Raw genomic sequence first — 14,948 nt, forward strand, 5'->3', positions numbered from 1 at the left:
AAAATAATTGACTGAAAAAATATATAATTCAACAATAATAGTTGGAGACTTCAATACCTACTTTCAATAATAAATAGATAACTAGGCAGAAGATCAACAAAAAACCAGAAGATTGAACAACTATGAACAAATTAGACCTAACAGACATCTACAGAACAAAGCAGAGTACATATTTAAATTTGTACTTTAAATATTTAAAGTACATATTCTCAAGTGTACATTTGTCCATGCAGACCAAATGCTAGGTCATAAAATAAGACTCAATAAATTGAAAAGAACCTGAAATCCTAAAAAGTGTGTCATCTGATCACAATGGAATTAAATTAGATTATTAACGACAGAAGAAAAATGAAGGACACACTCTTAAATGACTAATGGTTCAAAGAAGAAATCACAAGGGAAACAAAAATACTTTGAGATGAACAAAAATGAAATGAAAAAACATGACATACAAAACTTACAGATTATATTTCAGCAGTGCTTAGAAAAATATTTCCCTATGGTAAAAAAAAATCTCAAATCAATAATCTAATTTTCCACCTTAAGAAACTAAAAAAAGAAGAACTAAAGGCAAAGCAAGGAGAAGAAAGGACATAAAAAATATTAAAGCAGAAATAAAATTAAATAGAGAAGAGAAAAACAATGGGAAAAAAATCGATAAAACCAAAAGGGCATTCTTTAAAAAAAAGATAAACAAAATTGATAAACTTTTAACTAAATTAACCAAGAAAAAAAATGACAGAAAGCACAAATTACTAAAATTGGGAAAAGAGAGGTCTTCACTACTGACCTTATGGAAATAAAATAAATTTTTAAAAAGACATACCATAAACAAGTAAACAAGGTAATTTAGATGGGATGGACAAATGGACAAACAAACATTCCTAGAAATACACAAACTATTGAAACTGACTCAAGAAGAAACAGGAATCTGAACAGACCTATAATACGCAAAAAAAAAAAAAAAAAATTTAAAAACTTCCAAAAAAGAAAAGCCCAGGCCCAGATGACTTCATACTGAACTCTGCCAAACATTTAAAAATACCAATACTTCACACTCTTCCCCACCTACCCCCTTAAAAAAAATAAATAGAAGAAAAGAGAACACTTCCCAACTCATTACAAAAGGCCAATATTATCTTGATACCAATGTCAACCAAAGACATCAAAAGAAAAGTACAGGCCAAAATTCCTTAAGAATATAGACACAAAGTTTTCAACAAAATACTAGCAAACCAAATGAAACAATATATAAAAAAGATAAACCATGGCCAAATGGGATTTATCCTAAGAATGAAAAGGTGGTTTAATATCCAAAAATCAAGCAATGTAATACATCATATTAATAGAATAAAGGATAAAAACCAACTGATCATCTCAAAAAATGAAGGAGAAAGTTGTGACAAAACCCAGTACCCTTTCATGATAAAAACACCTAGTAAACTAGGAATAGAAATGAACTCTCTTAATCCGATAAAGGGCATTTCTGAAAAACACATGGCTAACACAGCTAACATCATATTTAATGAAGAAAGACTGAATGCTTTCATCATAAAATCAGGAAAAAAAAGTAAGGATGTCCTCTCTCACCACTTGTATTTAACACTGTACTGAAGCAGGGCGCCTGGGTGGCTTGGTTAAGTGTAGGACTCTTGGTTTCAGCTCAGGTCATGATCTCAGGGTCATGGGATGGAGCTCTACCTCGGGCTTCACGCTCAGCAGGGAGTCTGCTGGAGATTCTCTTTCTCCCTCTTCCTCTGCCCTTCCCCCCACTCACGTGTGTGGGTGCTCCCTCTCTCTCTCACAGAAAAATAAATAAATCTTTAATATTGTGCTGAAGCATATGATCAGGGCAATTAAGGAAGGGAAAAAAAGGGCATTCAGATGGGAAGGGAAGAAGTAAAATCATCTCTATTTGCAGATGACATGATACGAAAAAATTCTACAGAATCCACTGAAGATATATTAGAATATTGAACAACTTCAGCAATGTGGCAAAACACAAGATCAGTATCCAAAAATGAACCGTATCCCTAAACATTAATAAAGAACAATCAAAAAATGAAATTAAGAAAACAATCACATTTACAATAGCAACAAAAAAAAAGAAAGCCTAATTGTAAAGTTAAGAAGTGTGAAACATGTACACTAATAACTTATAAAACATGCTGAAAGGAATTAAAGAAGCTATAAATAAATGGGAAGGCATCCCATGTTCATGGATCAGAAGACTTAACATTGTTAACATGACAATACTTCCCAAATTGATCTACAGATTCAACACAATTTCTATCAAAATCCCAACTGCCTTTTTTTTTTGCAGAAATTGACAAGCGGATCTTAAAAAAATTTTTTAAAGATTTATTTGAGAGAGAGAGAGAGCACGCACACATGGGATGAGCAGAAGGAGGGGCAGAGGGAGAGAGAAACTAATGCAGACTGCACTGAGCAGAGCGCGGAGCTTGATCTCATGACCCCGAGATCACAACCTGAGCCTAAACCAAGAGTCGGATGCTTAGCCAGATGCACCACCCACGAGCCTGTATATGGAAATATAAATAAGTAAAATAATCTTAAATTAGTCAGTAATAGGTAAAATAATCTTAAAAAAGAAGAAGAAAGTTGGATAACTCACATGTTCCAATTTGAAACTACCTCAAAGGTACATTACTTTTTTTTTTTTTTAAAGATTTTATTTATTTGACAGAGAGAGACACAGCGAGGGAGGGAACACAAGCAGGGGGAGTGGGAGAGGGAGAAGCAGGCTTCCCGCGGAGCAGGGAGCCCGACGTGGGGCTCGATCCCAGGACCCTGGGATCATGACCTGAGCCGAAGGCAGACGCTTAATGACTGAGCCACCCAGGCACCCCTCAAAGGTACATTAAACAAGTAGGGTACTGGCATAAGGATAAACACAGAGATCAATGAAATAGAGTTGAGAGTCCAGAATAAACTCTCAACATTTTTTTTTTAAAGATTTTATTTACTTATTTGAGAGAGAGAGAGAGCATGAGAGTGGGGAGGGTCAGAGGAAGAAGCAGACTCCCTGCTGAGCAGGGCACCCAATGTGGGACTCGATCCCAGGACTCCAGGATCATGACCTGAGCCAAAGGCAGTCGCTTAACCAACTGAGCCACCCAGCCACCCCTAAACTCTCACATTTATGGTCAACTGATTGTTGACAATAGTGCCAAGACAATTCAGAGGGGTGAAAATAATCTTTTTAACAAATGGTGCTGAGACAACCGAAATCTATATACAATAAGATATTGGGCCCATACCTCACACCATATACAAAAATTGACTGAAAATGGATCACACACCTAAATGCAAACCTAAATGGATACATTTTAACCATAAAATTTAAGGATGGTTCCTTATAAGAAATCTATCAATGTAATTACAAATTTTAAATTAACTAAGGAGGAAAAAAATGATTACTTCAATAGATTCAGGAAGAAAAAGTAATATCCTTAACTTGATAAAATAGTTTCATCAGAAACAGACCATAAACATCAGACCAAATGGTAAAACTTTAGTAACATTCTTCATTGACTTAATGAAGAATGCACATTAATGTCACCTGGAGAGCTTTAAAACATGCTGATGTTTGGGGCTTCCTCCAGGGATTCTGATAAAATGTTAAGTTACTCAGGTGATCATCCAGGTTGACACAAGGATACAAACTAAGTATTTCCAATCAACACTGTGCTAGAGATCCTGGTTATGCAATAAGACAAGCAGGAATAACAGTTTTTATTCTTAATAGTAATAAAAACATCCAACTACCTAAAAATGAACTGACCAAAAAATACAAAGATCTTTATCAAAATAGCAAAGACAATTTAGTAAAAGACATAAAAATTCTTTTATGCATTCCCAGTCAAAATCTCCAAAAGATTTTTCATACAACTTGACAAGCTGATGAAAAAACCAATTGAGCAAGACAGGCCCAAACAACTTTGAAAGGCAATTTAATATAGGCTAAAAGTGTTCTTTTACCTCAATGGGGTAAAAGGCAGGTTAATAATTGGTGCTTGGAAAACTGCTTATTCACACTGAAAAAAAAAAATTAAGTCGTAACTCACTCCATTATGAAAACAAATTACATATAGATGAAGGAACAAATGGATGAGGGAAAAAACCCTGACATTTTAACAGTATTAAAATATAGGAGTATACGTTTATGACTCAGGTACAGGAAACATCTCAAACAGTAGAAAACACGCCAGAAAAAATGTAAGAAACAGTAAAACTATATCCAAATTAGAACCCCTATATAAAAGTTTAAAGATAAGCCATAGATTGGGAAAAGTTATTTGCAACACATAAAACAATTAGTATACAAAACATATAAAAATTATTATAAATGGATTAACAGGAAGACCATAGAAAAACAAGCAAAAATAAACAGACAATTCTAGGAGAGGAAAAACTTGAGTGGCCTAAAAACATACAGAAAGATTTTCAACCTCACTACTAATCAGAGAAATAATAAATAAAATGAGATAACATATTTATCAAAGTATTAGCAAAACAGTTTTAAACCCATAATAATAAGTTTTGATGTAAGTGGGACGAAATTAGTACTGGCATTCATTGCTGGGATAAATGTGGATGAGTCATTTCGGAGGGCAATTTGCCATTGTCTATTGAAACTAAAAACTGTACTTCCCGTGTTCCAGCAACTCTACTTATATTCCAGCACAGTGAAATTCAAAGAACTTTCTGTGATGGACATGTTCTATATCTGCTGTCCAATATGATAGCCCTATGTGGCTACAGAGCACTGGAAACATCGCTAATATAACTGAAGAAGTGAATTTTTAATTTTATTAAATTTAATTAACCATAATTTAAACTTAAATAGCCACATGTGACTAATGGCTACCAAATGGGATAGCACAGCTTAGGAAAAACACTTGCATATGTTCACAAGGATATGCTTCATGTGGAAAGGACTTAAAGTCTATACACAGAAGACCAGTTTAAATAGGCACAGTATCCCACACCGTGGAGTTTTATGTTAACAAGAGAAGGCGGACTGACGTATACCAAACAGAAGGATCTCAAAAACAGATGGTATAATAAATTTCATACCCACATACACTATAATTTTTAGTAACTAGATTTGTTTTGTGGTTTTTAATGTTTATTTGTTGGTTTTATATAAATGGTGTCATACTAAACAGATAAGCTACAGAGGTCTGGAAGGATCCACACCAAACTGAGAACATGTATAATCTTGAGATGGCACTTGGATGGAGGAACATGGAGAAGTGGGAGTGATAGCTCAGAAAGACATTAATAAGAGTCTATTAACATATTATTTCTGTTATTAAAAATCAACACAGGCTTTAATTTTAAAATTTATTAGTTGTTAGAAGTGATAATTATGATGGAAAAGAGAAAAATGAAGAAACAAAGGGTTCTAACCATCATACCAGAGCCATGAGAATGTCCATGACCTCCATGCTTGAAAACAAATATTCCTACTAGGTTTACCACAAACCCAAGAATTGAAACAAGAAGCAGTCTCTCATGGTGTACATCAGGAGGGGCTAATGCTCTCTAGAAAACACATAATACAAACAAAGAGCATTGATATAATTTCTGATTGATCAACTGGTAAAAACAAAAAGCAATCTTTAAAAATTTTTGATTATTTTCAAAATTAAAAGCATTCTAAAAATATATGCCAAAACAGTTTATAGGAAAAAATAAAAAAAAAATAGTGCTCACTTACTGCAGACAAGATAATAATTACTATTTTTAAAGAAACACAAATATTTAATAGCATGACTGTTTGGTCTAAAACCTATCCCTCTTTGGTATCTTAAATAATATTACCATTCATTTAAAGTTCATTGATCTTTCAATCTTCTCTATTTTTTTTTATTATACCAAATATTAAAAGTTCAATGGCAAAACTCTCAGATTCTATTTTAAGAACCCTTCCCGACAGACCTCACTACCCAGATCGTGCTTTTACTTTTCACAGAGTCAACACTTCATTCATAACCTATAAAGCACTATCATTTAGTTGTTTTCAATTTCAAGTAGTTTCACGTATATTTAATTTTTTTCAACTATTTTGTAAAGTCCTCTTACATAAGATTTTATCTGACCCAAGACTGTCCTCAATACTTAATAGCATGAAAGCAGCTCTGTACATGTATCTTTAGTTCATAAACGTTTTCATTACAGAAATGTAATTTACTGAGTCTAATCATTATTTACAATACCTCAACTCCTTCTGAGAAAATAAAAAAAGCAGTGAAGATCAAAAACAGGCCATTGACAAAGCCAGCCAGAACTTCCGCTCTAACATACCTAAAGAAGAGCAAAGTAAACAACTGAATTATTATTTCTTAAAAATCAAATCATTAATTTATACACATTCAGAGATTCTAAACCATATTATATGGTTATAAGCAGCCAGCAAAGTCCTAGTATTTATAGTATAATTAATGTGTTTTATTCTACATATATTGTAGAAAAGAGGAAATGAATTTAATCATAATGAATTATATGTAATAGCACAATACTGCGAAATACATCCATTTCTACAAGCCAATAAAGACCTTCTTAGAGTAAGTAGATTTAGAAAGACCTTTCACAGAAATGTAAATCTCAAGTTGCCCCTGGAGAAGGAATAACTGGACTAGACAAGTAGGCAAAGAAGGAAGGATCTAAAGATAAAAAGTAGAAGAAAAGGACTTGAAAGAGGGGTTTTTCTAACTTATTAATTGCTTCTTTTCTAAGAGTTCCTTATATTTTTTTGTTTTGTACCTTTCTGCTTTCAAATATTTGGAAAATGGAGCTTTGATCTGAAGGAAAATAAAATTATTTCTGAAGTACCCCAGAGACAACTTGAAATTTATATTTCTATCACTCTTTTCTAAGATTAAGAAATTTAACAAAACTTTTCAATTACCTATTTTTAGAATCAATTCTAGCTTCACATAATACTAATTAAACTATTTTTTAAAATACCTGTCTTTTTCTCCATGGACTTCTGAAGCTTTCTGCTTCCTACCTGCGTGAAGCATCGGGAAAGATTTTATTTTTTCCATAAGGTACTATTTGGCTTAGTTAAAGTTATTAGAAAGAACTTTAACTTGGCAGTTTTACATGTCCTAACATTATTCAAAGGGTGCTGACAGCAGTTAATCACTCTGGTCCTTAAACAATATAATAGGAGCATCAAAAACACTGCTTTTTCTAGCTTTCTATGTCAACTTCTAGATAATACAATTTTTACTGTAAGAACTATGTTTAAAATAAAGAGAACAAACTCTTTAAAATGCACTCTATTCCATCATGTTGGAGTTTGCTCTGTCAGTACATTCCAACATAGTACATATTTCTGCACTCAGAAATAATGCATACTTCTACCTTCTAACACATACAAATGAATTAAATTTACATAATATTTGTCAAAGCATATGCCTTTTTATTTTTCACGAGAGAACATTCATTAAATTCAGCTGGCTTTCCGTAGTAAACACTTAGGAATTTATCTAATATATCAGCAGGGTTACTAACCTCAAAACGAAAAGCACTTTCTTTTAGCCCACTCTTCTACTCCCATAGCTAATGCTTGACTGAAAGCCCTTTGTCCTTGAGTTCCATTAGATTTCAAGATCAAAGGTAGGAATGTTTTTCAGGCGTCTTTTTGTCTCTAATGCCTAGCTTAGTAGGTGCTCCATAAATTCTGATAAACTGCTGGACTAAGGTGATTTAATTAGGCTTAATATATTTGCTAAACTTGGTTGCAGGATTCAAGTGAAAAACTTGTGAAAACTAGATATACTTGCCTTTACAAATGACTACGTTTACTTGAACACAGTGAGTCTTGGAATTAAAATACAGCACATTCATGAATGTGCTATTGCCTAATTCAGATGGTATCTGAATTCTTTAGCCAAGGCAAAAAAAAAAAAAAAGATACAAGGGTATATACATACATATAAAGGCGTGTACATATGCATGTATCTACCTATTAGACATATATTACTTTTATGCTGGCATTGCTATTTCAAAAAGAGGAGTGTGACCAGACACAAAGATGACTTTTCTATAAAGAAATACTGAAAAGTCTTCTGCTTCTCAGATTCCTCCTATTATTTTTCTGCTGCGGTCAGTCTGCTGTTGCGATCATACTGAACTGAGGGGTTAGGGATTCATCCCCAGGCTTAGCCTATTCGGTGTCACTTTGATGTACTGGTACCTACATTTTACTACTGCTGCTACTTATTACTATAGCAACTATTAATAGTTTCAAACGCTGCATCAGATTTTACTCCCTAATTTTTCCTTTCTCAAAAGAAAAAAGCAAACAAGGAGAAGACAAAACAGGAAACATAAAGGTGGCAAGAGTATCACTCCCTTATATAAACTAGTTAAAGTTGAATAGTTAAAACCTAATATGGTACTGAGGTACTCAAAGCTGTTCCTAAAAATCATATGGTGGGAGACTGTGCATTCTAAATAGGAAACAACAGATAACCTAAGATTTAACAAACTGAGAATTTTTATAGTCACCTACTGTTTATCCTGAAAAATTGGCTTTTTTAAAATTTTTTTCTGAAAAATTGTAGAGTAAAATATCCTAATCAGATTTCTGATATACAGTATATATGAATTACTAATTTTCCAACACAAGATTAGAACTTTACATGCAATCTTTCTTTAATGATTCAAAATACACTTAAGAATCTTTTGTCTGCGTAATGCCATGGAAAATGTTCTCTTCTGAGCTGTTTGGGTTTATAGATAAAGAGATCCCTCGCTGCAGTCAATAAAAACAGTATAATTAGTGTTTTTTGTCTCACTTTTTATAATCTTACAAATAACCACATCACTTCAGTTATACCCCAAATCAGCAAGTTCTGTCACAGAATTTCATCTATCTTTCTTTTGGCACTTGTCACAATGTATAGTTTTATGGTACTTTTACAGCAGTGTTTCCTCATCAGAGCACAAGTTCCTCCAACGCAGAAGCCATATCTTATTCATCTTTATAAGTAGCAAAGAATTAGACTCATAGTGGGCCCTCGATAAATATCTGAAGAGAACAAGAGCATGTACAAGAGAAAGTGCATGCGTGTTGCCTCGAGAACAAAAGCGAAGGTGGAGAGAAAGAAGAAGCAGTGAGGGAACAAGAGTAAAAGAGAGAACAGGAGGCAATGTGCATAAGACAGCGGATGTGAGCAGGCAGGACATAAGGAGAGACACTATAAAGGAAAGGGAACCTTCTGGGAGGAGGATCAGTGAGAGAAGGAAAGAGATTGGGAAAGGGAGAGAAGAAAGAACTAGGACTAAGAGGTTCAGAGAGAAGGAGGGGGAATAAGAAAGAGCCTGAGAGATACAGCGGTGGAGGGTAGAGAGAGAGAGCAGGAGAAAAGAAAGATAAAAGATGTGTGGGAGAGAGAAAGAGAGGAAGGGGGGAATGGAAGGCTGAGGAACAGGGAGAGACCATGAGCACAGGCACAAGGAGCTGGAAAGAAAAACAAGAGAGGGGAGAAGGGAGTTCAGGAGAGATGGCAGAGAGGATGAGGATGGAGATAAGAGTGAGAAAGAGAACAGGTAAGAGTGAAGAAAGGAGAGAATGTGAGAAAGCACTCACAAGGGAGGGGGACAGACGGGAAAGAGTCAACACGTAAGAGGCGAGAGAGGGGAACAGGAAAGAGAAAGAAGGAGGAGAGACAGAGAAGGAGGATATTACCCGAGTGCTGCTTATACATAAATATAATTACACTGCAAAATACTCTATGAACTCAAAAAGGAAAACACTCAGGCAGAGCCAGTCAAACACTGGACACTCCACTGCTTCTCCCAATCAGAGATGGCAAAAGGCAAACTCTGCCTCTAAATAGTACTAGGCTCAGAAGTGAGACCAAATGGTCCAATATAGTCTCTCCAGCAGAAAAACACTCTCCAATATGAGCAAGAGTATGAAAAGAAGCATTTTTCATAAAAGCAGAGCTTGAAGACGGTAAGTAATATAAAATCGTATTAGGAAATAATGATTTTAAATAAATTAATAGCAAAATATCCCTCTAAAAAAGAAACACGACCATTTTTGTATACTGAAACTTTCTTCTTCTTCCAAAAAAAAAAAAGGTTAAAAGTTCAGAAAGTCCCCTATCTAGCAAAAAATTTCACTTAAAATTTTTTGGTAAAACCAAGATGTCCTACCTCTAAGCAAAAGAACTTAGATACCAAAAGAAAGTACATGTTGTAGATTCCAATTAAATACTATTCAAAAACAGGTAAAACAAATCCGAGTTAGGGAGGTGGTTATTACCCTTGGAAGCACAGGAAGGAACCAGAAGGAGGCATGGTGGGGGGGGTTTAGGGTTCAAGTTACACAAATGTGTTCAATTTGTGAAAATTCATGTGCTTAAGATTTGTATATTTTCTGTATTTCTTATACTTTAATAAAAAGGTTTTTAAAAAGTCTTACCCATAAGAGAAAGCATCATTATCTCTCCATTTTGAAATAACAGACGCTGCCAATCCAGCCAAAATGGCAGTGCTATCGAAAAACATGTGAAAAGAGTCGGAAATCAAGCCTAAGCTGTAAAAGAACAGACATATTGGCATATTATAATAGTAACCAAATAGTAAACATCCTTCTCTAAATTCTCTCAATGTCCTTCTGCTTATCAGGAACTAATCTTCTAAAAAGACAACCTTGAAATATGATACATAGAAAAATATTAATAAAGTTTTAAACACCTGAGAAGGAAACCCTAACACCCCTTGCCCAAGAAAAAAACTCAGCTTCTACTGAAAGAGGGGTAGAAACAAAGCTAGCTGCTACTAGATAAGGGGCAGGAATCTGCCCACCCTCTGGTACTGGCAAAGGTCAGCGGCCACTGAAAGAGAGAAAAAACAGCCATCTACCGCTGGGGGCAAGTCTGAAGCCAGGTTGGGCCCAAGATCTTACATTGATACAAAGCAAAGGTCTGGGGCTGTTGGAAGAGGAGTAAGACAATTGTTCCTTCTCTTGATAAAAGGCTGTGGGGAGAGGTAGGAGAAGGGGCAGGAACATTAACAATACCCACTCTGGCTCTCAGGTGTGAAGGGACTGCCTAAAAATAAGGCTCCAGCAGGAGAACCAAATTCTCTCTCCCCCACAACCAAAGCCTTGACTAGAGTACAAAACAATAGCAATCTATCTCTGAGAGCTGAGTAAGAGCACAGGGACTCCCCTGTGGCGAGGTGTGCAGGGCTTGCTGAAAGCTGAGAGTAGAGCAAGAACACTGAAAAAAACCTCCAGGGCCCCAAACCCTACACTAAACAGAAGGTGGTAAAAGCCACTAAAAAAATTTGAAGTCAGTGCCTTGTTGAAATTAACTAGCAACAACAAAACACAAAACCCAGCTAGTCAACTATTGATCAGAGACTCAAAATTCCCACACTAATGGCCTGACAAAATAACAGGTGTGCACATTTCTGGGCATCAGTACTATTAACCTTGGTCCCTATTATTTTTTTAAACATAAATTCTACCAAACATTTAAAGAACAATAAATATCAATCCCTTACAAACTCTTCCAAAGAACAGATGATAAAGAAATGCTACCCAATTCACTGTATAAGAGCAGTTATTACTCTCATACCAAAATGAGACAAAAGACATCACAAGAGATGAAAGAGACTAATCTTTCACAAATATACATACAAAAATCATCAACAAATACTAGCAAATGGAATCTAAGGATATATATTTAAAAAAGTACACACCATGACCAAGTGGGATTAATCCCAACAATGCAAGGTTGGTTCAATATATGAAAATCAATCAATCTAAGACATCATATCGATAGGATAAAAGACAAAAACCACATGATCACCTCAATAAGTGCCAAAAGAGTTTGACAAAATTTAACACTCCCCTTTATAACAAAAACACTCAACACACTTGGAATAAAAAGAACTTCCTCAATTCTTAAATGGCATCTACAAAAAACCCACAGCGCCATTAATGGCCAATGACTGAATGTTTTCCCCGAAGATCAGGTATAAGGTAAGGATGTCCCCTCTCGCTACTTCTATTTAACATTATACTGGAGGATCTAACAATGGAAGTTAGGCGGGACATAAAATAAAAGACACCCAGACTGGAAGTGAAGGAGTAAAACTATCACTATTTGCAGATGACAGGATCTTTTTTTTCTTTTTTTAAAGATTTTGTTTATTTATTTATTTGACAGAGAGAGACACAGTGAGAGAGGGAACACAAGCAGGGGGAGTGGGAGAGGGAGAAGCAGACTTCTCGCGGAGCAGGGAGTCCAATGCAGGGCTCGATCCCAGGACCCCGGGATCATGACCTGAGCTGAAGGCAGAAGCCTAACGACTGAGCCACCCAGGCACCCCGACAGGATCTTATATACATAAAATCTTAAGGACCTATTAGAATAAATGAGTTTGCCAAGGTTGCAGGATACAATATCAACATACAAAAATGAACTGTATTCCTATATAGTAGTGATATAAAAAAATAAAAAACATTTCCATTTGCAATAGCATCAAAAAAAATACAAACACATTTAACCAAAAAATGTAAAATTTATACTCTAAAACTATAAAATATTATTGAAAAAATTAAAAAGACCTAAATAAATGGAAAGACATCCATGTTTATGGATCAGAAGACAATACTGTTAAGATGCCAATACTCCCACAACTGATCTACAGATTCAACTCACTCCTATCAAAATCCCAGCTGACTTCTTTGAAGAAACTGACAAGCTGATCTTAAAATTCATATGGAAAAGCAAAGTTGGAGGACTCACACTTCCCAATTTCAAAGTTTACTATAGAGTTACAGTAATCAAAACAGTATGGTGCTGGAACAAAAGTGAACCTATAGAGCAATGGAATAGAATTTAGAATCTAGAAATAAATCCTCACATTTATGGTCAACTGACTTCTGACAAGGATGCCAAGATGGAAAGAATAGTGTTTTCAACAAAGGTATTGATACAACTGGATACCCACATGCAAAAAATGATTTTTGCCCTTATTTCACACCATATACAAAAATTAACCCAAAATGGATCAAAGACCTAAACATAAAAGCTAAAATATTCACTACCTTGGATTAGGCAATAGTTTCTTTTATAAATAAGACATCAAAAGCACAAGTAACAAAAGCAAAAACAGAAAACACAGACTGGACATCACTGGAATTTTAAAACTTATGTTCTTCAAAGGACACTATTAAGGAAGTTAAAAGCCAATGCACACATGGGAGAAAATATTTGCCAATCATATATTTGAAAAGGGGCTTGTATCCAGAATATATGAAGAACTCTTCTTCTGTTTTTTAAAGATTTTATTTTTAAGTAATCTCTACACGCAACACGGGGCTCAAACACAACCCCGAGATCAAGAGTTGCATGTTCGGGCGCCTGGGTGGCTCAGTTGGTTAAGCGACTGCCTTCGGCTCAGGTCATGATCCTGGAGTCCCTGGATGGAGTCCCGCATCGGGCTCCCTGCTCGGCAGGGAGTCTGCTTCTCCCTCTGACCCTCCCCCCTCTCATGTGCTTGCTCTCTCTCATTCTCTCTCTCTCAAATAAATAAATAAAAAATCTTTAAAAAAAAAAAAAAAAAAGAGTTGCATGTTCTACCATCTGAGCCAGCCAGGTGTCCCTATATGAAAAACTCTTAAAACACTTCAAAAAGAGAGGGCGGAGCAAGATGGCGGAGGAGTAGGAGACCTGGATTTCGTCTCCTCTCAGGAATTCAGCTGGATAGGGATCAAACCATTCTGAACACCTACAAACTCAACAGGAGATCGAAGAAAAGAATAGCAACAACTCTCTGAACAGAAAAGCGACCACTTTCTGGAAGGTAGGAGGTGTGGAGAAGTGAATCCGAGGCGTTATCCGGGAGGATAGACGGCGGGGGAGGGGCCTCCGTTGGCGGCTTCTGGCAAGTGATAGAGCCATGGAGCACAAAATCGGAACTTTTAGAAGTCTGCTCCGCTGAGGGATGTCACTCTGGTGGCGAAGTGGGGGGTGGAACCCTCGCGGGACAGTGTGGTCTCAGGACCCTCGGGGTCACAGAAAGACCGGGGGTGCCTGAGTGCGGCAGAGCTCCCAGGTATCGGAGCGGGGAAGCCGGCTGCAGAGACGGAGCCCAGGCGCGGGCTCTCAGCTCGGGGTTGCTATAAACCGTGATCCGCGGCACAGTCGGGCCACTGCTCCTCCAGCAGGGACCCAACAAGCGGCAGATCCGGGGAGACTCACCTTCTTCCCCCGGGAGGAGCGGCATGGGAGCCCACGGCAGCGATCTGCTGGGTTTGGAGACTCCACCTGGGGTCGGGTGCCAGATAGAAAGGCGCGGTCACAGGCCGGGTGAGCGCGGAGTGTGGCCGGAGACCGGGGAGACGGGAGTGACTAACTGCTTTTCTCTGGGGGCTCGCTGAGGAGCGGGACCCCGAGTTCTCGGCTCCTCCGGGGCGGAGACTGGGAGGCCGCCATTTTCACTCTCCGCCTCCAAAGCTGTACGGAAAGCTTGCAGGGAACAAAAGCTCCCGAGAGCAAACCCGAGCAGATTACTTAGCCTGGACCGGGCAAGGGCGGGGCAATTTTGCCTCCGGCAAAGACATTTGGGAACCACGGCAACAGGCCCCTCCCCCAGATCAGCGAGAACAGCCAGCCAAGACCAAGTTTACCGATCAATGAGAACGGCAGAACTCCAGCGCTAGGGGAATACTGCACATAGAATTCATGGCTTTTTTACCATGATTCTTTAGTCTTTCAAAGTTAATTATTTTTTTTAACGGTCTTTTTTTCTTTTTTCTTTTTTTTTGAATTTTTCTTTTTCCCTTTTTCAACCAACATCTTATCAATCCCTTTTTAAAAAAAAAAAACATTTTTATTTTTCATTTTTAAAGTCATATTCTATCCCTTCATAGTAGTTACCCG

At 36.8% G+C, this 14,948-nt stretch overlaps 1 protein-coding gene across 4 annotated transcripts in view; it reads right to left on the reverse strand.

Annotated features, from left to right (window-relative positions):
• The window catches only part of SLC30A7 (solute carrier family 30 member 7), a 93,626-nt gene that overhangs the window by 61,349 nt on the left and 17,329 nt on the right, over positions 1-14,948 (reverse strand). For all 4 annotated transcript variants that reach the window (XR_013448016.1, XM_078072681.1, XM_078072679.1 and 1 more), the window contains exons 3-5: positions 10,472-10,585; positions 6,246-6,333; positions 5,445-5,571 (exon numbers count right to left, since the gene is read on the reverse strand). Coding sequence is in view for 3 of the 4 variants with exons in the window: in XM_078072681.1 (XP_077928807.1) it covers positions 5,445-5,571; positions 6,246-6,333; positions 10,472-10,585 (329 nt within the window). In the remaining variant the exon portion in view is untranslated. The remainder of the gene's footprint in view (positions 1-5,444; positions 5,572-6,245; positions 6,334-10,471; positions 10,586-14,948) is intronic.

This window comes from Halichoerus grypus, chromosome 5, assembly GCF_964656455.1.
Source record: "Halichoerus grypus chromosome 5, mHalGry1.hap1.1, whole genome shotgun sequence".
Taxonomy (NCBI): Eukaryota; Metazoa; Chordata; class Mammalia; order Carnivora; family Phocidae; genus Halichoerus; species Halichoerus grypus.